Source organism: Oncorhynchus kisutch, unplaced genomic scaffold (assembly GCF_002021735.2).
Source record: "Oncorhynchus kisutch isolate 150728-3 unplaced genomic scaffold, Okis_V2 scaffold1167, whole genome shotgun sequence".
NCBI lineage: Eukaryota > Metazoa > Chordata > Actinopteri > Salmoniformes > Salmonidae > Oncorhynchus > Oncorhynchus kisutch.
In genome coordinates, this window is record NW_022263112.1 from 25,001 (window position 1) to 49,366 (window position 24,366).

At 44.0% G+C, this 24,366-nt stretch overlaps 1 protein-coding gene across 2 annotated transcripts in view; it reads left to right on the plus strand.

The window, feature by feature from the left end:
- The window catches only part of LOC116365074 (adhesion G protein-coupled receptor E1), a 20,618-nt gene extending 4,189 nt beyond the window's left edge, over positions 1–16,429 (plus strand). Inside the window, exon 4 of one of the 2 annotated variants that reach the window (XM_031817844.1) lies at positions 16,146–16,429. In XM_031817844.1, coding sequence (XP_031673704.1) covers positions 16,146–16,342 — 197 coding nt within the window. In that variant the 3' untranslated portion in view covers positions 16,343–16,429. Of the gene's footprint in view, positions 1–2; positions 436–16,145 lie in introns of those variants that run through there. The other variant, XM_031817845.1, reaches the window with a different exon arrangement.
- Positions 16,430–24,366: the final 7,937 nt, after the last annotated feature.

Here is a 24,366-nt window from a genome sequence, read left to right on the forward strand (position 1 = left end):
AGTTTTTGTCCGCCTCCTCAATCGCCCCCGTGGCCTCTTACAACCATCGCCGCCGACCTCCGACTGGGGACCCTAGCCATGGGTCCAGAATGGACGGGAGATTCCGGCAGTGCCGGACAGGCGGGAGACTCCGGCAGCTCCGGAGTGAAGGACGGCTCGGGCAGCTCCGGAGTGAAGGACAGCTCCGGCAGCTCCAGACTGACTGACGGCTCTGGCAGCTCCTGGCTGGCTGACGGCTGTGGCAGCTCCTGGCTGGCTGACGGCTCTGGAGGCTCCAGGCTGGCAGATGGCTCTGGCGGCTCCTGGCTGAATGGCGCCTCTAGTGGCTCCTGGCTGACCGGCAGCTCTGGCGGCTCCTGGCTGACCGGCGGCTCTGGAAGCTCCTGGCGGCTCTGGCGGCTCCTGGCTGACCGGCGGCTCTGGTGGCTCCTGGCTGACTGGCGGCTCTGGCGGCTCAGGACAGACTGGCGGCTCTGGCGGCTCAGGACAGACTGACGGCTCTGGCGGGTCAGGACAGACTGGCGGCTCTGGCGGGTCAGGACAGACGGGAGACTCTGACGGCTCAGGACAAACGGGAGACTCTGGCGGCTCAGGACAGACTGGAGACTCTGCCGGCTCAGGACAGACGGGAGACTCTGGCGGCTCAGGACAGACGGGAGACTCTGGCGGCTCAGGACAGACGGGAGACTCTGGCAACCGGGGACACCATGCGTAAGGCTGGTGCCATGTACGCCGACCCGAGGAGACGCACTAGAGACCAGATGCGTAGAGCCGGCTTCATGGCACCTGGCTCGATGCCCACTCTAGCCCGGCCGATATGAGGAGCTGGAATGTACCGCACCGGGCTTGTAATTGAGACCCTGTTTGTGTGTGTGATGTGAGGGTCTCAGCTTAGCTTGTGTGTGTGAATGTGTGTTAATGTGTGTGTGTGTGTGTGTGTGTGTGTGTGTGTGTGTGTGTGTGTGTGTGTGTGTGTGTGTGTGTGTGTGTGTGTGTGTGTGTGTGTTTGTGTGCGTGTGCGTGTGTGTGTGTGAAGAGAATTATGTTCTCAATGTTCATAAACTGAACTTCAATTCAACTACTCGGTCTGTTACCATGAACTTGTAAGTTGGTTCTTGTTGAAATGAAACAGACGGACGCCAGTCTACAATAGCACATATATATATATATATATATATATATATATAGAATGTTTATTCATGAGAGCTCTGCCCATCCGTACATGTACATTGGTTTACATACCTCTCATCTCGTCATAACTGTCCCTCCTCCTCTAAGACAATGACAATATAGTTCACAAGTCTTCTCCTACTCACACATTGCCTGCCACCTGTTATACAATCTACTACAAGCCCAAGGTTTCTCCCCTCCCTGGGTGGGGAGACTTCCTTCCCACAGTGGTCACAAGTTGTCTGCCACAGTTCCTGGCCTGCTAACAGTCCCTCTTTCTTAGGGACAAACATCATTTATCATTATACAGAGACAGGGTAGAATTCTGTTAGTTATAGTTCTATGTTAAATGTATACATCATTTAGTCATTATTCATAAAATTCATAACTGTGAGTGTGTGTGTGTGTGTGTGTGTGTGTGTGTGTGTGTGTGTGTGTGTGTGTGTGTGTGTCCACTACAGATGAGGATGAGTGTGTGTGGGTTCCCCCGGTGTGTGGCGCTCTGGGCATGTGCACAAACACACCTGGCCGATACACCTGCACTTGTCCGTCAGGGCTCAGTAACCATGGCAATGGTACTCTAGCCCTTGACCCCTTTAATGTGTTTGCGTTCCACTCCAAATGTTTACCAGAACTCACAGTTGTACCCATCAAATGATACAGCAGCGATCTGATGCCCTACTGAGCTGTCAGTGAGGTGGAACGCAGCCATTGGGTGATACAATACAACACCTGCCCATCTAGTCAGACAGGAACTCGACCATCAGCCAAACACATCATATGATATAGCACAGTTGATGACGTAGCACACAGCCATTGGTTGAAGCAATGCAACGACTGCATTGTAGTCGGACTGGAACGTGACCCCGTACCCTAAACCGGTTTGAATGTGGCCCCGTACCCTAAACCAGTATGAACTGTGACCCCCTGGGTGCATCCCAATAATGTCTCCTTTCTCGTGAAGTGTGCACTTGTTCACTTTCCTTCACTGAACTCACACTAGCATGCCTCCACCAATCCAATGCTTTTAGTTTTAAAGTAGTGTACACTTCAGAAGGAAGGAGAGAGTAGTGAAATGACTTAGTGGCCTCATGGGTGGAATGTTTATTCATATTTTTCATAATTTTATAATTAAACACACTAAGTGTGTGTCCTCAGACCCCTACTCCACTACCACATGTCTACAACACACTAAGTGTGTGTCCTCAGACCCCTACTCCACTACCACATGTCTACAACACACTAAGCGTGTGTCCTCAGACCCCTACTCCACTACCACATGTCTACAACACACTAAGTGTGTGTCCTCAGACCCCTGCTCCACTACCACATGTCTACAACACACTAAGTGTGTGTCCTCAGACCCCTACTCCACTACCACATGTCTACAACACACTAAGTGTGTGTCCTCAGACCCCTACTCCACTACCACATGTCTACAACACACTAAGTGTGTGTCCTCAGACCCCTACTCCACTACCACATGTCTACAACACACTAAGTGTGTGTCCTCAGACCCCTACTCCACTACCACATGTCTACAACACACTAAGTGTGTGTCCTCAGACCCCTACTCCACTACCACATGTCTACAACACACTAAGTGTGTGTCCTCAGACCCCTACTCCACTACCACATGTCTACAACACACTAAGTGTGTGTCCTCAGACCCCTACTCCACTACCACATGTCTACAACACACTAGGTGTGTGCCCTCAGACCCCTACTCCACTACCACATGTCTACAACACACTAAGTGTGTGTCCTCAGACCCCTACTCCACTACCACATGTCTACAACACACTAAGTGTGTGTCCTCAGACCCCTACTCCACTACCACATGTCTACAACACACTAAGTGTGTGTCCTCAGACCCCTACTCCACTACCACATGTCTACAACACACTAAGTGTGTGTCCTCAGACCCCTACTCCACTACCACATGTCTACAACACACTAAGTGTGTGTCCTCAGACCCCTGCTCCACTACCACATGTCTACAACACACTAAGTGTGTGTCCTCAGACCCCTACTCCACTACCACATGTCTACAACACACTAAGTGTGTGTCCTCAGACCCCTACTCCACTACCACATGTCTACAACACACTAAGTGTGTGTCCTCAGACCCCTACTCCACTACCACATGTCTACAACACACTAAGTGTGTGTCCTCAGACCCCTACTCCACTACCACATGTCTACAACACACTAAGTGTGTGTCCTCAGACCCCTACTCCACTACCACATGTCTACAACACACTAAGTGTGTGTCCTCAGACCCCTACTCCACTACCACATGTCTACAACACACTAAGGGTGTGTCCTCAGACCCCTACTCCACTACCACATGTCTACAACACACTAGGTGTGTGCCCTCAGACCCCTACTTCACTACCACATGTCTACAACACACTAAGACCCCTAGTCCACTACCACATGTCTACAACACACTAAGACCCCTAGTCCACTACCACATGTCTACAACACACTAAGACCCCTAGTCCACTACCACATGTCTACAACACACTAAGACCCCTAGTCCACTACCACATGTCTACAACACAGTAAGTGTGTGTCCTCAGACCCCTACTCCACTACCACATGTCTACAACACACTAAGTGTGTGTCCTCAGACCCCTACTCCACTACCACATGTCTACAACACACTAAGACCCCTAGTCCACTACCACATGTCTACAACACACTAAGACCCCTAGTCCACTACCACATGTCTACAACACACTAAGACCCCTAGTCCACTACCACATGTCTACAACACACTAAGACCCCTAGTCCACTACCACATGTCTACAACACACTAAGTGTGTGTCCTCAGACCCCTACTCCACTACCACATGTCTACAACACACTAAGTGTGTGTCCTCAGACCCCTACTCCACTACCACATGTCTACAACACACTAAGTGTGTGTCCTCAGACCCCTACTCCACTACCACATGTCTACAACACACTAAGACCCCTAGTCCACCACCACATGTCTACAACACACTAAGACCCCTAGTCCACTACCACATGTCTACAACACACTAAGTGTGTGTCCTCAGACCCCTACTCCACTACCACATGTCTACAACACACTAAGTGTGTGTCCTCAGACCCCTACTCCACTACCACATGTCTACAACACACTAAGTGTGTGTCCTCAGACCCCTACTCCACTACCACATGTCTACAACACACTAAGTGTGTGTCCTCAGACCCCTACTCCACTACCACATGTCTACAACACACTAAGACCCATAGTCCACTACCACATGTCTACAACACACTAAGACCCCTAGTCCACTACCACATGTCTACAACACACTAAGTGTGTGTCCTCAGACCCCTACTCCACTACCACATGTCTACAACACACTAAGTGTGTGTCCTCAGACCCCTGCTCCACTACCACATGTCTACAACACACTAAGTGTGTGTCCTCAGACCCCTACTCCACTACCACATGTCTACAACACACTAAGTGTGTGTCCTCAGACCCCTACTCCACTACCACATGTCTACAACACACTAAGTGTGTGTCCTTAGACCCCTACTCCACTACCACATGTCTACAACACACTAAGTGTGTGTCCTCAGACCCCTACTCCACTACCACATGTCTACAACACACTAAGTGTGTGTCCTCAGACCCCTACTCCACTACCACATGTCTACAACACACTAAGTGTGTGTCCTCAGACCCCTACTCCACTACCACATGTCTACAACACACTAAGGGTGTGTCCTCAGACCCCTACTCCACTACCACATGTCTACAACACACTAGGTGTGTGCCCTCAGACCCCTACTCCACTACCACATGTCTACAACACACTAAGGGTGTGCCCTCAGACCCCTACTCCACTACCACATGTCTACAACACACTAGGTGTGTGTCCTCAGACCCCTAGTCCACTACCACATGTCTACAACACACTAAGGGTGTGCCCTCAGACCCCTACTCCACTACCACATGTCTACAACACACTAGGTGTGTGCCCTCAGACCCCTACTCCACTACCACATGTCTACAACACACTAGGTGTGTGCCCTCAGACCCCTACTTCACTACCACATGTCTACAACACACTAAGGGTGTGCCCTCAGACCCCTACTCCACTACCACATGTCTACAACACACTAGGTGTGTGCCCTCAGACCCCTACTCCACTACCACATGTCTACAACACACTAAGGGTGTGCCCTCAGACCCCTACTCCACTACCACATGTCTACAACACACTAGGTGTGTGCCCTCAGACCCCTACTCCACTACCACATGTCTACAACACACTAAGGGTGTGCCCTCAGACCCCTACTCCCACTACCACATGTCTACAACACACTAGGTGTGTGCCCTCAGACCCCTACTCCACTACCACATGTCCAAAACACACTAAGGGTGTGCCCTCAGACCCCTACTCCCCTACCACATGTCTACAACACACTAGGTGTGTGCCCTCAGACCCCTACTCCACTACCACATGTCTACAACACACTAGGTGTGTGCCCTCAGACCCCTACTTCACTACCACATGTCTACAACACACTAAGGGTGTGCCCTCAGACCCCTACTCCACTACCACATGTCTACAACACACTAGGTGTGTGCCCTCAGACCCCTACTCCACTACCACATGTCTACAACACACTAAGGGTGTGCCCTCAGACCCCTACTCCACTACCACATGTCTACAACACACTAGGTGTGTGCCCTCAGACCCCTACTCCACTACCACATGTCTACAACACACTAGGTGTGTGCCCTCAGACCCCTACTCCACTACCACATGTCTACAACACACTAAGGGTGTGCCCTCAGACCCCTACTCCACTACCACATGTCTACAACACACTAGGTGTGTGCCCTCAGACCCCTACTCCACTACCACATGTCTACAACACACTAGGTGTGTGTCCTCAGACCCCTACTCCACTACCACATGTCTATAACACAAAATTAATGTGTACGTGTGTGTATAGTGTGTACGTTATTGTGTGTGTATGCGTGTCTGTGTGTATGTTTGTGTTGCTTCACAGTCCCTGCTGTTCCATAAGGTGTAATTTTATCTGTTTTTAAAATCAAATTTGACTGCTTACATCAGGAACTTGATGTGGAATAGAGTTCCATGTAGTCATGGCTCTATGTGGTACTGTGGAATAGAGTTCCATGTAGTCATGGCTCTATGTAGTACTGTGGAATAGAGTTCCATGTAGTCATGGCTCTATGTGGTACTGTGCACCTCCCATAGTCTGTTCTGGACTTGGGGACTGTGAAGAGACCTCTGGTGGCATGTCTTATGGGGTATGTATGGCTGTCTGAGTTTTGTGCCAGTAGTTCAAACAGACAGCTTGGTCCTTTCAACATGTCCAGTCATCTCATCAATACAAGTAATGAGGAAGTCGATCTCTCCTTCACTTAGAGACAGGAAAGTTTGACGCACATATTATTAGTGTTCGCTCTCTGTGTACAACAGAAGGCCAGCCATGCTGCCCTGTTCTCAGCCAATTGCACTTTTCCTACAGTAAGTCCCTCTTTGTGGCACCTGACCACACGACTGAACAGTAGTCAAGCTGCGTCAAAATTAGGGCCTGTAGGACCTGCCTTATTGACAGTGTTGTTAAGAAGGTAGAAACTAGGGCCTGTAGGACCTGCCTTGTTGACAGTGTTGTTAAGAAGGTAGAAACTAGGGCCTGTAGGACCTGCCTTGTTGACAGTGCTGTTAAGAAGGTAGAAACTAGGGCCTGTAAGACCTGCCTTGTTGATAGTGCTGTTAAGAAGGTAGAAACTAGGGCCTGTAGGACCTGCCTTGTTGACAGTGCTGTTAAGAAGGTAGAAACTAGGGCCTGTAAGACCTGCCTTGTTGATAGTGCTGTTAAGAAGGTAGAAACTAGGGCCTGTAGGACCTGCATTGTTGATAGTGCTGTTAAGAAGGTAGAAACTAGGGCCTGTAGGACCTGCCTTGTTTACAGTGATGTTAAGAAGGTAGAAACTAGGGCCTGTAGGACCTACCTTATTGACAGTGTTGTTAAGAAGGTAGAAACTAGGGCCTGTAGGACCTACCTTATTGACAGTGTTGTTAAGAAGGTAGAAACTAGGGCCTGTAGGACCTACCTTATTGACAGTGTTGTTAAGAAGGTAGAAACTAGGGCCTGTAGGACCTACCTTATTGACAGTGTTGTTAAGAAGGTAGAGCAACACTTTATTATGGACAGACCTCTCCCCATCTTAGCTGCTGTTGTATCAATATGTTTTGACCATGACAGTTTACGATCCAGGGTTACTCCATGCAGTTTGGTCACCTTCACTTGCATAATTTCAACATTATGCATTTGAAGATTTATTTGAAGTTTAGGGTTTGGTGAATGATTTGTCCCAAATATAATGCTTTTAGTGTTTGAAATATTTAGGACTAAATGATTCCTTTCCTCCCATTTTGAAAGTAACTGCAGCTCTTTGTTAAGTGTTGCAGTCATTTCAGGCTCTGTAGTAGCTGACATATATAGTGTTGCAGTCATTTCAGGCTCTGTAGTAGCTGACATATATAGTGTTGCAGTCATTTCAGGCTCTGTAGTAGCTGACATATATAGTGTAGCAGTCATTTCAGGCTCTGTAGTAGCTGACATATATAGTGTTGCAGTCATTTCAGGCTCTGTAGTAGCTGACATATATAGTGTTGCAGTCATTTCAGGCTCTGTAGTAGCTGACATATATAGTGTAGCAGTCATTTCAGGCTCTGTAGTAGCTGACATATATAGTGTTGCTGTCATTTCAGGCTCTGTAGTAGCTGACATATATAGTGTTTGCAGTCATTTCAGGCTCTGTAGTAGCTGACATATATAGTGTTGCTGTCATTTCAGGCTCTGTAGTAGCTGACATATATAGTGTTGCAGTCATTTCAGGCTCTGTAGTAGCTGACATATATAGTGTAGCAGTCATTTCAGGCTCTGTAGTAGCTGACATATATAGTGTTGCAGTCATTTCAGGCTCTGTAGTAGCTGACATATATAGTGTTGCAGTCATTTCAGGCTCTGTAGTAGCTGACATATATAGTGTTGCAGTCATTTCAGGCTCTGTAGTAGCTGACATATATAGTGTAGCAGTCATTTCAGGCTCTGTAGTAGCTGACATATATAGTGTAGCAGTCATTTCAGGCTCTGTAGTAGCTGACATATATAGTGTTGCTGTCATTTCAGGCTCTGTAGTAGCTGACATATATAGTGTTGCAGTCATTTCAGGCTCTGTAGTAGCTGACATATATAGTGTTGTGTCATTTCAGGCTCTGTAGTAGCTGACATATATAGTGTTGCTGTCATTTCAGGCTCTGTAGTAGCTGACATATATAGTGTTGCTGTCATTTCAGGCTCTGTAGTAGCTGACATATATAGTGTTGCAGTCATTTCAGGCTCTGTAGTAGCTGACATATATAGTGTTGCAGTCATTTCAGGCTCTGTAGTAGCTGACATATATAGTGTTGCAGTCATTTCAGGCTCTGTAGTAAGCTGACATATATAGTGTTGCAGTCATTTCAGGCTCTGTAGTAGCTGACATATATAGTGTTGCAGTCATTTCAGGCTCTGTAGTAGCTGACATATATAGTGTAGCAGTCATTTCAGGCTCTGTAGTAGCTGACATATATAGTGTTGCTGTCATTTCAGGCTCTGTAGTAGCTGACATATATAGTGTTGCAGTCATTTCAGGCTCTGTAGTAGCTGACATATATAGTGTTGCAGTCATTTCAGGCTCTGTAGTAGCTGACATATATAGTGTAGCAGTCATTTCAGGCTCTGTAGTAGCTGACATATATAGTGTTGCTGTCATTTCAGGCTCTGTAGTAGCTGACATATATAGTGTTGCAGTCATTTCAGGCTCTGTAGTAGCTGACATAAATAGTGTTGCAGTCATTTCAGGCTCTGTAGTAGCTGACATATATAGTGTAGCAGTCATTTCAGGCTCTGTAGTAGCTGACATATATAGTGTTGCAGTCATTTCAGGCTCTGTAGTAGCTGACATATATAGTGTTGCAGTCATTTCAGGCTCTGTAGTAGCTGACATATATAGTGTAGCAGTCATTTCAGGCTCTGTAGTAGCTGACATATATAGTGTTGCAGTCATTTCAGGCTCTGTAGTAGCTGACATATATAGTGTTGCAGTCATTTCAGGCTCTGTAGTAGCTGACATATATAGTGTAGCAGTCATTTCAGGCTCTGTAGTAGCTGACATATATAGTGTTGCAGTCATTTCAGGCTCTGTAGTAGCTGACATATATAGTGTTGCAGTCATTTCAGGCTCTGTAGTAGCTGACATATATAGTGTAGCAGTCATTTCAGGCTCTGTAGTAGCTGACATATATAGTGTTGCTGTCATTTCAGGCTCTGTAGTAGCTGACATATATAGTGTTGCAGTCATTTCAGGCTCTGTAGTAGCTGACATATATAGTGTTGCTGTCATTTCAGGCTCTGTAGTAGCTGACATATATAGTGTTGCAAGTCATTTCAGGCTCTGTAGTAGCTGACATATATAGTGTAGCAGTCATTTCAGGCTCTGTAGTAGCTGACATATATAGTGTTGCAGTCATTTCAGGCTCTGTAGTAGCTGACATATATAGTGTTGCAGTCATTTCAGGCTCTGTAGTAGCTGACATATATAGTGTTGCAGTCATTTCAGGCTCTGTAGTAGCTGACATATATAGTGTAGCAGTCATTTCAGGCTCTGTAGTAGCTGACATATATAGTGTAGCAGTCATTTCAGGCTCTGTAGTACTGACATATATAGTGTTGCTGTCATTTCAGGCTCTGTAGTAGCTGACATATATAGTGTTGCAGTCATTTCAGGCTCTGTAGTAGCTGACATATATAGTGTTGTGTCATTTCAGGCTCTGTAGTAGCTGACATATATAGTGTTGCTGTCATTTCAGGCTCTGTAGTAGCTGACATATATAGTGTTGCTGTCATTTCAGGCTCTGTAGTAGCTGACATATATAGTGTTGCAGTCATTTCAGGCTCTGTAGTAGCTGACATATATAGTGTTGCAGTCATTTCAGGCTCTGTAGTAGCTGACATATATAGTGTTGCAGTCATTTCAGGCTCTGTAGTAGCTGACATATATAGTGTAGCAGTCATTTCAGGCTCTGTAGTAGCTGACATATATAGTGTAGCAGTCATTTCAGGCTCTGTAGTAGCTGACATATATAGTGTTGCTGTCATTTCAGGCTCTGTAGTAGCTGACATATATAGTGTTGCAGTCATTCAGGCTCTGTAGTAGCTGACATATATATGTTGCTGTCATTTCAGGCTCTGTAGTAGCTGACATATATAGTGTTGCAGTCATTTCAGGCTCTGTAGTAGCTGACATATATAGTGTAGCAGTCATTTCAGGCTCTGTAGTAGCTGACATATATAGTGTTGCTGTCATTTCAGGCTCTGTAGTAGCTGACATATATAGTGTTGCAGTCATTTCAGGCTCTGTAGTAGCTGACATATATAGTGTTGCAGTCATTTCAGGCTCTGTAGTAGCTGACATATATAGTGTAGCAGTCATTTCAGGCTCTGTAGTAGCTGACATATATAGTGTTGCTGTCATTTCAGGCTCTGTAGTAGCTGACATATATAGTGTTGCAGTCATTTCAGGCTCTGTAGTAGCTGACATAAATAGTGTTGCAGTCATTTCAGGCTCTGTAGTAGCTGACATATATAGTGTAGCAGTCATTTCAGGCTCTGTAGTAGCTGACATATATAGTGTTGCAGTCATTTCAGGCTCTGTAGTAGCTGACATATATAGTGTTGCAGTCATTTCAGGCTCTGTAGTAGCTGACATATATAGTGTAGCAGTCATTTCAGGCTCTGTAGTAGCTGACATATATAGTGTTGCAGTCATTTCAGCTCTGTAGTAGCTGACATATATAGTGTAGCAGTCATTTCAGGCTCTGTAGTAGCTGACATATATAGTGTTGCAGTCATTTCAGGCTCTGTAGTAGCTGACATATATAGTGTTGCAGTCATTCAGGCTCTGTAGTAGCTGACATATATAGTGTTGCAGTCATTTCAGGCTCTGTAGTAGCTGACATATATAGTGTTTGCAGTCATTTCAGGCTCTGTAGTAGCTGACATATATAGTGTAGCAGTCATTTCAGGCTCTGTAGTAGCTGACATATATAGTGTTTGCAGTCATTTCAAGGCTCTGTAGTAGCTGACATATATAGTGTTGCTGTCATTTCAGGCTCTGTAGTAGCTGACATATATAGTGTAGCAGTCATTTCAGGCTCTGTAGTAGCTGACATATATAGTGTTGCAGTCATTTCAGGCTCTGTAGTAGCTGACATATATAGTGTTGCAGTCATTTCAGGCTCTGTAGTAGCTGACATATATAGTGTTGCAGTCATTTCAGGCTCTGTAGTAGCTGACATATATAGTGTTGCAGTCATTTCAAGGCTCGTAGTAGCTGACATATATGTGTAGCAGTCATTTCAGGACCTGTAGTAGCTGACATATATAGTGTAGCAGTCATTTCAGGCTCTGTAGTAGCTGACATATATAGTGTATGCAGTCATTTCAGGCTCTGTAGTAGCTGACATATATAGTTGTAGCAGTCATTTCAGGCTCTGTAGTAGCTGACATATATAGTGTTGCCAGTCATTTTCAGCCTCTGTAGTAAGCTGACATATATAGTGGTTGCAGCAGTCATTTCAGGCTCTGTAGTAGCTGACATATATAGTGTTGCAGTCCATTTCAGGCTCTGTAGTAGCTGACATATATAGTGTTGGCAGTCATTTCAGGCTCTGTAGTAGCTGACATACTAAGTGGTTTGCAGTCATTTCAGGCTCTGTAGTAGCTGACATATATAGTGTTGCTGTCATTTCAGGCTCTGTAGTAGCTGACATATATAGTGTTGCAGTCATTTCAGGCTCTGTAGTAGCGACATATATAGTGTAGCAGTCATTTCAAGGCTCTGTAGTAGCTGACATACATAGGTGTTGCAGTCATTTCAGGCTCTGTAGTAGCTGACATATATAGTGTTGCAGTCATTCAGGCTCTGTAGTAGCTGACATATATAGTGTAGCAGTCATTTCAGGCTCTGTAGTAGCTGACATATATAGTGTTGCAGTCATTTCAGGCTCTGTAGTAGCTGACATATATAGTGTAGCAGTCATTTCAGGCTCTTAGTAGCTGACATATATAGTGTTGCAGTCATTTCAGGCTCTGTAGTAGCTGACATATATAGTGTTGCTGTCATTTCAGGCTCTGTAGTAAGCTGACATATATAGTGTAGCAGTCATTTCAGGCTCTGTAGTAGCTGACATATATAGTGTTGCAAGTCATTTCAGGCTCTGTAGTAGCTGACATATATAGTGTTGCAGTCATTTCAGGCTCTGTAGTAGCTGACATATATAGTGTTGCAGTCATTTCAGGCTCTGTAGTAGCTGACATATATAGTGTTGCAGTCATTTCAGGCTCTGTAGTAGCTGACATATATAGTGTTGCAGTCATTTCAGGCTCTGTAGTAGCTGACATATATAGTGTAGCAGTCATTTCAGGACCTGTAGTAGCTGACATATATAGTGTAGCAGTCATTTCAGGCTCTGTAGTAGCTGACATATATAGTGTAGCAGTCATTTCAGGCTCTGTAGTAGCTGACATATATAGTGTAGCAGTCATTTCAGGCTCTGTAGTAGCTGACATATATAGTGTTGCAGTCATTTCAGCCTCTGTAGTAGCTGACATATATAGTGTTGCAGTCATTTCAGGCTCTGTAGTAGCTGACATATATAGTGTTGCAGTCATTTCAGGCTCTGTAGTAGCTGACATATATAGTGTTGCAGTCATTTCAGGCTCTGTAGTAGCTGACATATATAGTGTAGCAGTCATTTCAGGCTCTGTAGTAGCTGACATATATAGTGTTGCAGTCATTTCAGGCTCTGTAGTAGCTGACATATATAGTGGTAGCAGTCATTTCAGGCTCTGTAGTAGCTGACATATATAGTGTTGCAGTCATTCAGGCTCTGTAGTAGCTGACATATATAGTGTAGCAGTCATTTCAGGCTCTGTAGTAGCTGACATATATAGTGTTGCAGTCATTTCAGGCTCTGTAGTAGCTGACATATATAGTGTTGCAGTCCTTTCAGGCTCTGTAGTAGCTGACATATATAGTGTAGCAGTCATTTCAGGCTCTGTAGTAGCTGACATATATAGTGTTGCAGTCATTTCAAGCCTCTGTAGTAGCTGACATATATAGTGTTGCAGTCATTTCAGGCTCTGTAGTAGCTGACATATATAGTGTTTGCAGTCATTTCAGGCTCTGTAGTAGCTGACATATATAGTGTTGCAGTCATTTCAGGCTCTGTAGTAGCTGACATATATATGTTGCAGTCATTTCAGGCTCTGTAGTAGCTGACATATATAGTGTTGCTGTCATTTCAGGCTCTGTAGTAGCTGACATATATAGTGTTGCAGTCATTTCAGGCTCTGTAGTAGCTGACATATATAGTGTAGCAGTCATTTCAGGCTCTGTAGTAGCTGACATACATAGTGTTGCAGTCATTTCAGGCTCTGTAGTAGCTGACATATATAGTGTTGCAGTCATTTCAGGCTCTGTAGTAGCTGACATATATAGTGTAGCAGTCATTTCAGGCTCTGTAGTAGCTGACATATATAGTGTTGCAGTCATTTCAGGCTCTGTAGTAGCTGACATATATAGTGTAGCAGTCATTTCAGGCTCTGTAGTAGCTGACATATATAGTGTTGCAGTCATTTCAGGCTCTGTAGTAGCTGACATATATAGTGTTGCTGTCATTTCAGGCTCTGTAGTAGCTGACATATATAGTGTAGCAGTCATTTCAGGCTCTGTAGTAGCTGACATATATAGTGTTGCAGTCATTTCAGGCTCTGTAGTAGCTGACATATATAGTGTTGCAGTCATTTCAGGCTCTGTAGTAGCTGACATATATAGTGTTGCAGTCATTTCAGGCTCTGTAGTAGCTGACATATATAGTGTTGCAGTCATTTCAGGCTCTGTAGTAGCTGACATATATAGTGTTTGCAGTCATTTCAGGCTCTGTAGTAGCTGACATATATAGTGTAGCAGTCTTTCAGGACCTGTAGTAGCTGACATATATAGTGTAGCAGTCATTTCAGGCTCTGTAGTAGCTGACATATATAGTGTAGCAGTCATTTCAGGCTCTGTAGTAGCTGACATATATAGTGTAGCAGTCATTTCAGGCTCTGTAGTAGCTGACATATATAGTTTCAGTCATTTCAGCCTCTGTAGTAGCTGACATATATAGTGTTGCAGTCATTTCAGGCTCTGTAGTAGCTGACATATATAGTGTTGCAGTCATTTCAGGTCTGTAGTAGCTGACATATATAGTGTTGCAGTCATTTCAGGCTCTGTAGTAGCTGACATATATAGTGTAGCAGTCATTTCAGGCTCTGTAGTAGCTGACATATATAGTGTTGCAGTCATTTCAGGCTCTGTAGTAGCTGACATATATAGTGTTGCAGTCATTTCAGGCTCTGTAGTAGCTGACATATATAGTGTTGCAGTCATTTCAGGCTCTGTAGTAGCTGACATATATAGTTATGCAGTCATTCAGCTCTGTAGTAGCTGACATATATAGTGTTGCGTCATTTCAGCTCTGTAGTAGCTGACATATATAGTGTTGCTGTCATTTCAGGCNAATGCGGCACACTTGGAAAAATGAGTTTGACCCCCTGAACTAGACTGTTAGAGAGGTCACTACACTCACTGATCCCCATGTTACTTCCTCAAACAGAGTTGTGCCACTGCAAACCGCCTCATAAGGACAGGTCTAGGTTCAGTTTTACTGTGTAAGCCTGGATAATGATGATCAGTAAGGGACTATGTAAACTGATCTGAGTGTGGTGCTTATATTACAGTAGGGACTTTCCTCTGTTGCTGTAGATACCGTTATTCCACTGGCAGCTTCCTCTTTGTAGTGTTGAGGCCCAAATGACAACATATTCCCTGTATAGTTCACTACATTAGACCAGGGCCCTATTCCCTGTATAGTGCACTACATTAGACCAGGGCCCTATTCCCTGTATAGTGCATTACATTAGACCAGGGCCCTATTCCCTGTATAGTGCACTACATTAGACCAGGGCCCATAGAGCACTATATAATAGGTTGTCATTTGGGATGCGGCCTATGATGGTTACCATGGTAACATTTCATCACTGGTGTGCTGTGGGTTTCTGGGGGTTTTAATCTCCAGCTCAACTTCCTCTCTGTCTCAAGTCTTCATTTATATCTTAGTTAGTTGTTATCTGATGTTAAACATGGTTACCCATGGCAACAACTTGGATGTACTATTGTGTAGTGTTGTGGTGTGTTGTATTAGTATTTATTAAGGATCCCCATTAGTTCCAGCCAAGGCAAGCAGATACTCTTCCTGGGGTCCAGCAACATTGAAGCAGTTTTAAAAACATTACAAAACATTCACAACAGATTTTACACCTCAGAACCCCTAGTCCCACTACCACATGTCTACAACACACTAAGACCCCTAGTCCACTACACATGTCTACAACACACTAAGACCCCTACTCCACTACCACATGTCTACAACACACTAAGACCCCTACTCCACTACCACATGTCTACAACACACTAAGTGTGTGGTCCTCAGACCCCTACTCCACTACCACATGTCTACAACACACTAAGTGTGTGTCCTCAGACCCCCTACTCCACCTACCACATGTCTACAACACACTAAGTGTGTGTCCTCAGACCCCCTACTCCACTACCACATGTCAGACTCACTTCCTCTCCTCAAGTGTTTATGTCAATGCTTTTGCATTCTCTCTCTCCCCCCCCTCCCCCCTCCCCCCCACCCCCCCCTCCCCCCCACCCCCCCCCTCCCCCCCCCCCCCTCTCTCTCTCTCTCTCTCTCTCTCCTCTCCCCCCCCCCCCCCCCCCCCCCCTCTCTCTCTCTCTCTCTCTCTCTCAGACATAGATGAGTGTAATGCAACTGCTGGTATCTGTGGAGGGGGAGGGTCCTGTCAGAACCAGGAAGGAAACTACAGTTGCCTCTGTCTACCTGGATACAGTAATCATGGCAACAAACAGGCGAGGTGCTCAGGTGAGGACAGAATATGGTACCATGATGCACTTCTTCCCACTATATGGTACAGTAAGGTGCGATAACTTTGTCTGTCTTAATTACATGTTCATCTAACATAACATACATCTTTATCTAACATAACATAACATACATCTATATCCAACATAACATACCATACATCTATATCTAACATAACATACCATACATCTATATCTAACATACCATACATCTATATCTAACATAACATAACATAACATACCATACATCTATATCTAACATAACATAACATAACATAACATACCATACATCTATATCTAACATAACATACCATACATCTATATTACATAACATAACATAACATACATACCATACATCTATATCTAACATAACATAACATAACATACCATACATCTATATCTAACATAACATAACATAACATAACATACCATACATCTATATCTAACATAGCATACCATACATCTATATCTAACATAACATACCATACATCTATATCTAACATAGCATACCATACATCTATATCCAACATAGCATACCATACATCTATATCTAACATAACATAACATACATCTATATCCAACATAGCATACCATACATCTATATCTAACATAACATAACATACATCTATATCTAACATAGCATACCATACATCTATATCCAACATAACATACCATACACCTATATCTAACATAACATACATCTATATCTAACATAACATACCATACATCTATATCTAACATAACATACCATACACCTATATCTAACATACCATACATCTATATCTAACATAACATACATCTATATCTAACATAACATAACATAACATAACATACCATACATCTATATCTAACATAACATACCATACATCTATATCCAACATAACATACCATACATCTATATCTAACATAACATACCATACAGCTATATCTAACATAACATACCATACATCTATATCTAACATAGCATACCATACATCTATATCTAACATAGCATACCATACATCTATATCCAACATAGCATACCATACATCTATATCTAACATAACATAACATACATCTATATCCAACATAACATACCATACATCTATATCCAACATAACATACCATACATCTATATCTAACATAACATACATCTATATCTAACATAACATAACATACATCTATATCTAACATAACATAACATTACATACATCTATATCTAACATAACATAACATACCATACATCTATATCTAACATAACATACCATACATCTATATCTAACATAACATACATCTATATCCAACATAACATACCATACATCTATATCTAACATAACATAACATACATCTATATCTAACATAACATAACATACCATACATCTATATCCAACATAACATACCATACATCTATATCTAACATAACATAACATACATCTATATCTAACATAACATAACATACCATACATCTATATCTAACATAACATAACATACATCTATATCCAACATAACATACCATACATCTATATCTAACATAACATAACATAACATAACATACCATACATCTATATCTAACATAGCATACCATACATCTATATCCAACATAACATACCATACATCTATATCTAACATAACATAACATAACATAACATACCATACATCTATATCTAACATAACATAACATACCATACATCTATATCCAACATAACATACCATACATCTATATCTAACATAGCATACCATACATCTATATCTAACATAACATAACATACCATACATCTATATCTAACATAACATAACATACCATACATCTATATCCAACATAACATACCATACATCTATATCCAACATAACATACCATACACCTATATCTAACATAACATACCATACATCTATATCTAACATAACATAACATAACATACATCTATATCTAACATAACATAACATACCATACATCTATATCTAACATAAACATAACATACCATACATCTATATCCAACATAACATACCATACATCTATATCCAACATAACATACCATACACCTATATCTAACATAACATACCATACATCTATATCTAACATAACATACCATACATCTATATCTAACATAACATAACATAACATAACATACATACATACCATACATCTATATCTAACATAACATAACATAACATACATCTATATCCAACATAACATAACATACATCTATATCCAACATAACATACCATACACCTATATCTAACATAACATACCATACATCTATATCTAACATAACATACCATACATCTATATCTAACATAACATAACATAACATAACATACCATACATCTATATCTAACATAACATAACATTACATACATCTATATCTAACATAACATAACATACATCTATATCTAACATAACATAACATACATCTAGGTAATTGAGGTAATATGTACACGTAGGTAGAGTTAAAGTGACTATGCATAGATAATAAACAGAGAATAGCAGCAGTGTAAAGGAGAGGGGGGGGGCAATGCAAATAGTCTGGGCAGCCATTTGAATAGCTGTTCACGAGTCTTATGGCCTGGGGTTAGAAGTTGTTTAGAAGCCTCTTGGACCTAGACTTGGTGCTCCGGTACCGCTTGCTGTTCGGTAGCAGAGAGAACAACCTATGACTAGGGTGGCTGGAGTCTTTGACAAGTTTTAGGGCCTTCCTCTGCCACCGCCTGGTATAGAGGTCCTGGATGGCAGGAAGCTTGGCCCCACTGGGCCGTACACACTACCCTCTGTAGTACCTTGCGGTCGGAGGCCGGTCAGTTGCCATACCAGGCAGTGATGCAACCAGTCAGCATACTCTCAATGGTGCAGATGTAGAACTTTTTGAGGATCTAAGGACCCATTTCAGTCTCCTGGGGGGGCAATAGGCGTTGTCCTGCCCTCTTCACAACTGTCTTGTTGTGTTTGGACCATGGTAGTTTGTTGGTGATGTGAACACCAAGGAACTTGAAGCTCTCAACCTGCTCCACTACAGACCCGTCCATGAGAATGGGGGCGTGCTCGGTCCTCCTTTTCCTGTAGTCCACAATCACAATAACTGTCATCCAAATGAAAGCTAGACAGTCAGTGAGCATCTAAATTCCAAAAGCAACGGATAATTGGACGCCGAGGGAATATATCCAATTTTAAGTGCAGTCCTCCGGACCTCGTTGAAGCCAAATGCAGCCCACTTGGAAAAATGACCCCCCTGAACTAGACTGTTAGAGACTTCACTACCCTCACTGATCCCCATGCTACTTCCTCAAACAAAGGTTACTGTTGTGCCACTGCAAACCGGCCCATAAGGACAGGTCTAGGTTCAGTTTTACTGTGTAAGCCTGGATAATGATGATCAGTAAGGGACTATGTAAACTGATCTGAGTGTGGTGCTTATATTACAGTAGGGACTTTCCTCTGTTGCTGTAGATACCGTTATTCCACTGGCAGCTTCCTCTTTATAGTGCTGAGGCCCCAAATGACACCCCTTTCCCTATATAATGCACTTCATTAGACCAGGGCCCTATTCCCTGTATAGTGCACTACATTAGACCAGGGCCCATAGAGCACTATATAACAGGTTGTCATTGGGATGCGTCCTAGGATGGTTACCATGGAAACATTTCATCACTGGTGTGCTGTGGGTTTCTGGGTGTTTTAATCTCCACCTCAACTTCCTCTCTGTCAACATGTCTTCATTTATATCTTAGGTAGTTGGTATCTGATGGTTAACAGGGTTACCCATGGCAACAACTTGGATCTACTATTGTGGTGTGTGTTGTGTTTTTGTGGTATGGTGTTGTGTTGGGGTGGGTGGTGTGTGGTGGTGTGTTGTTATGGTATGGTGTTGTGTTGTGTTGGGGTGTGTGTTGTGTTGTGTTGTGTGGTGTGTATTGTGGTGTGGTGTGTATTGTGGTGTGTGTTGTGTTGTGGACCCCTAGTCCACTACCACATGTCTACAACACACTAAGACCCCTAGTCCACTACCACATGTCTACAACACACTAAGACCCCTAGTCCACTACCACATATCTACAACACACTAAGACCCCTAGTCCACTACCACATGTCTACAACACACTAAGACCCCCTACTCCACTACCACATGTCTACAACACACTAAGACCCCTACTCCACTACCACATGTCTACAACACACTAAGACCCCTAGTCCACTACCACATGTCTACAACACACTAAGACCCCTAGTCCACTACCACATGTCTACAACACACTAAGACCCCTAGTCCACTACCACATGTCTACAACACACTAAGACCCCTAGTCCACTACCACATGTCTACAACACACTAAGACCCCTAGTCCACTACCACATGTCTACAACACACTAAGACCCCTACTCCACTACCACATGTCTACAACACACTAAGACCCCTAGTCCACTACCACATGTCTACAACACACTAAGACCCCTAGTCCACTACCACATGTCTACAACACACTAAGACCCCTACTCCACTACCACATGTCTACAACACACTAAGACCCTAGTCCACTACCACATGTCTACAACACACTAAGACCCCTAGTCCACTACCACATGTCTACAACACACTAAGACCCCTACTCCACTACCACATGTCTACAACACACTAAGACCCCTAGTCCACTACCACATGTCTACAACACACTAAGACCCCTAGTCCACTACCACATGTCTACAACACACTAAGACCCCTAGTCCACTACCACATGTCTACAACACACTAAGACCCCTACTCCACTACCACATGTCTACAACACACTAAGACCCCTAGTCCACTACCACATGTCTACAACACACTAAGACCCCTAGTCCACTACCACATGTCTACAACACACTAAGACCCCTAGTCCACTACCACATGTCTACAACACACTAAGACCCCTAGTCCACTACCACATGTCTACAACACACTAAGACCCCTAGTCCACTACCACATGTCTACAACACACTAAGACCCCTACTCCACTACCACATGTCTACAACACACTAAGACCCCTAGTCCACTACCACATGTCTACAACACACTAAGACCCCTAGTCCACTACCACATGTCTACAACACACTAAGACCCCTACTCCACTACCACATGTCTACAACAACAGTCATACCAATCCGTCTACAAAAAACACTACTAAGACCCCTACTCCACTACCACATGTCTACAACACACTAAGACCCCTACTCCACTACCACATGTCTACAACACACTAAGACCCCTAGTCCACTACCACATGTCTACAACACACTAAGACCCCTAGTCCACTACCACATGTCTACAACACACTAAGACCCCTAGTCCACTACCCACATGTCTACAACACACTAAGACCACCTAGTCCACTACCACATGTCTACAACACACTAAGACCCCTACTCCACTACCACATGTCTACAACACACTAAGACCCCTACTCCACTACCACATGTCTACAACACACTAAGACCCCTAGTCCACTACCACATGTCTACAACACACTAAGACCCCTAGTCCACTACCACATGTCTACAACACACTAAGACCCCTAGTCCACTACCACATGTCTACAACACACTAAGACCCCTAGTCCACTACCACATGTCTACAACACACTAAGACCCCTAGTCCACTACCACATGTCTACAACACACTAAGACCCCTACTCCACTACCACATGTCTACAACACACTAAGACCCCTAGTCCACTACCACATGTCTACAACACACTAAGACCCCTAGTCCACTACCACATGTCTACAACACACTAAGACCCCTACTCCACTACCACATGTCTACAACACACTAAGACCCCTAGTCCACTACCACATGTCTACAACACACTAAGACCCCTAGTCCACTACCACATGTCTACAACACACTAAGACCCCTACTCCACTACCACATGTCTACAACACACTAAGACCCCTAGTCCACTACCACATGTCTACAACACACTAAGACCCCTAGTCCACTACCACATGTCTACAACACACTAAGACCCCTAGTCCACTACCACATGTCTACAACACACTAAGACCCCTACTCCACTACCACATGTCTACAACACACTAAGACCCCTAGTCCACTACCACATGTCTACAACACACTAAGACCCCTAGTCCACTACCACATGTCTACAACACACTAAGACCCCTAGTCCACTACCACATGTCTACAACACACTAAGACCCCTAGTCCACTACCACATGTCTACAACACACTAAGACCCCTAGTCCACTACCACATGTCTACAACACACTAAGACCCCTACTCCACTACCACATGTCTACAACACACTAAGACCCCTAGTCCACTACCACATGTCTACAACACACTAAGACCCCTAGTCCACTACCACATGTCTACAACACACTAAGACCCCTACTCCACTACCACATGTCTACAACACACTAAGACCCCTAGTCCACTACCACATGTCTACAACACACTAAGACCCCTACTCCACTACCACATGTCTACAACACACTAAGACCCCTAGTCCACTACCACATGTCTACAACACACTAAGACCCCTAGTCCACTACCACATGTCTACAACACACTAAGACCCCTAGTCCACTACCACATGTCTACAACACACTAAGACCCCTACTCCACTACCACATGTCTACAACACACTAAGACCCCTAGTCCACTACCACATGTCTACAACACACTAAGACCCCTAGTCCACTACCACATGTCTACAACACACTAAGACCCCTAGTCCACTACCACATGTCTACAACACACTAAGACCCCTACTCCACTACCACATGTCTACAACACACTAAGACCCCTAGTCCACTACCACATGTCTACAACACACTAAGACCCCTAGTCCACTACCACATGTCTACAACACACTAAGACCCCCTAGTCCACTACCACATGTCTACAACACACTAAGACCCCTAGTCCACTACCACATGTCTACAACACACTAAGACCCCTAGTCCACTACCACATGTCTACAACACACTAAGTATCCTCAGACCCCTAGTCCACTACCACATGTCTACAACACACTAAGACCCCTAGTCCACTACCACATGTCTACAACACACTAAGACCCCTAGTCCACTACCACATGTCTACAACACACTAAGACCCCTAGTCCACTACCACATGTCTACAACACACTAAGACCCCTACTCCACTACCACATGTCTACAACACACTAAGACCCTAGTCCACTACCACATGTCTACAACACACTAAGACCCCTAGTCCACTACCACATGTCTACAACACACTAAGACCCCTAGTCCACTACCACATGTCTACAACACACTAAGTGTCCTCAGAACCCTACTCCACTACCACATGTCTACAACACACTAAGACCCCTAGTCCACTACCACATGTCTACAACACACTAAGACCCCTACTCCACTACCACATGTCTACAACACACTAAGACCCCTACTCCACTACCACATGTCTACAACACACTAAGTATCCTCAGACCCCTACTCCACTACCACATGTCTACAACACACTAAGTATCCTCAGACCCCTACTCCACTACCACATGTCTACAACACACTAAGACCCCTACTCCACTACCACATGTCTACAACACACTAAGTATCCTCAGACCCCTACTCCACTACCACATGTCTACAACACACTAAGTATCCTCAGACCCCTACTCCACTACCACATGTCTACAACACACTAAGACCCCTAATCCACTACCACATGTCTACAACACACTAAGTGTCCTCACACCCCTACTCCACTACCACATGTCTACAACACACTAAGACCCCTAGTCCACTACCACATGTCTACAACACACTAAGTGTCCTCAGACCCCTACTCCACTACCACATGTCTACAACACACTAAGTATCCTCAGACCCCTACTCCACTACCACATGTCTACAACACACTAAGACCCCTAGTCCACTACCACATGTCTACAACACACTAAGTATCCTCAGACCCCTACTCCACTACCACATGTCTACAACACACTAAGACCCCTAGTCCACTACCACATGTCTACAACACACTAAGTATCCTCAGACCCCTACTCCACTACCACATGTCAACAACACACTAAGTATCCTCAGACCCCTACTCCACTACCACATGTCTACAACACAC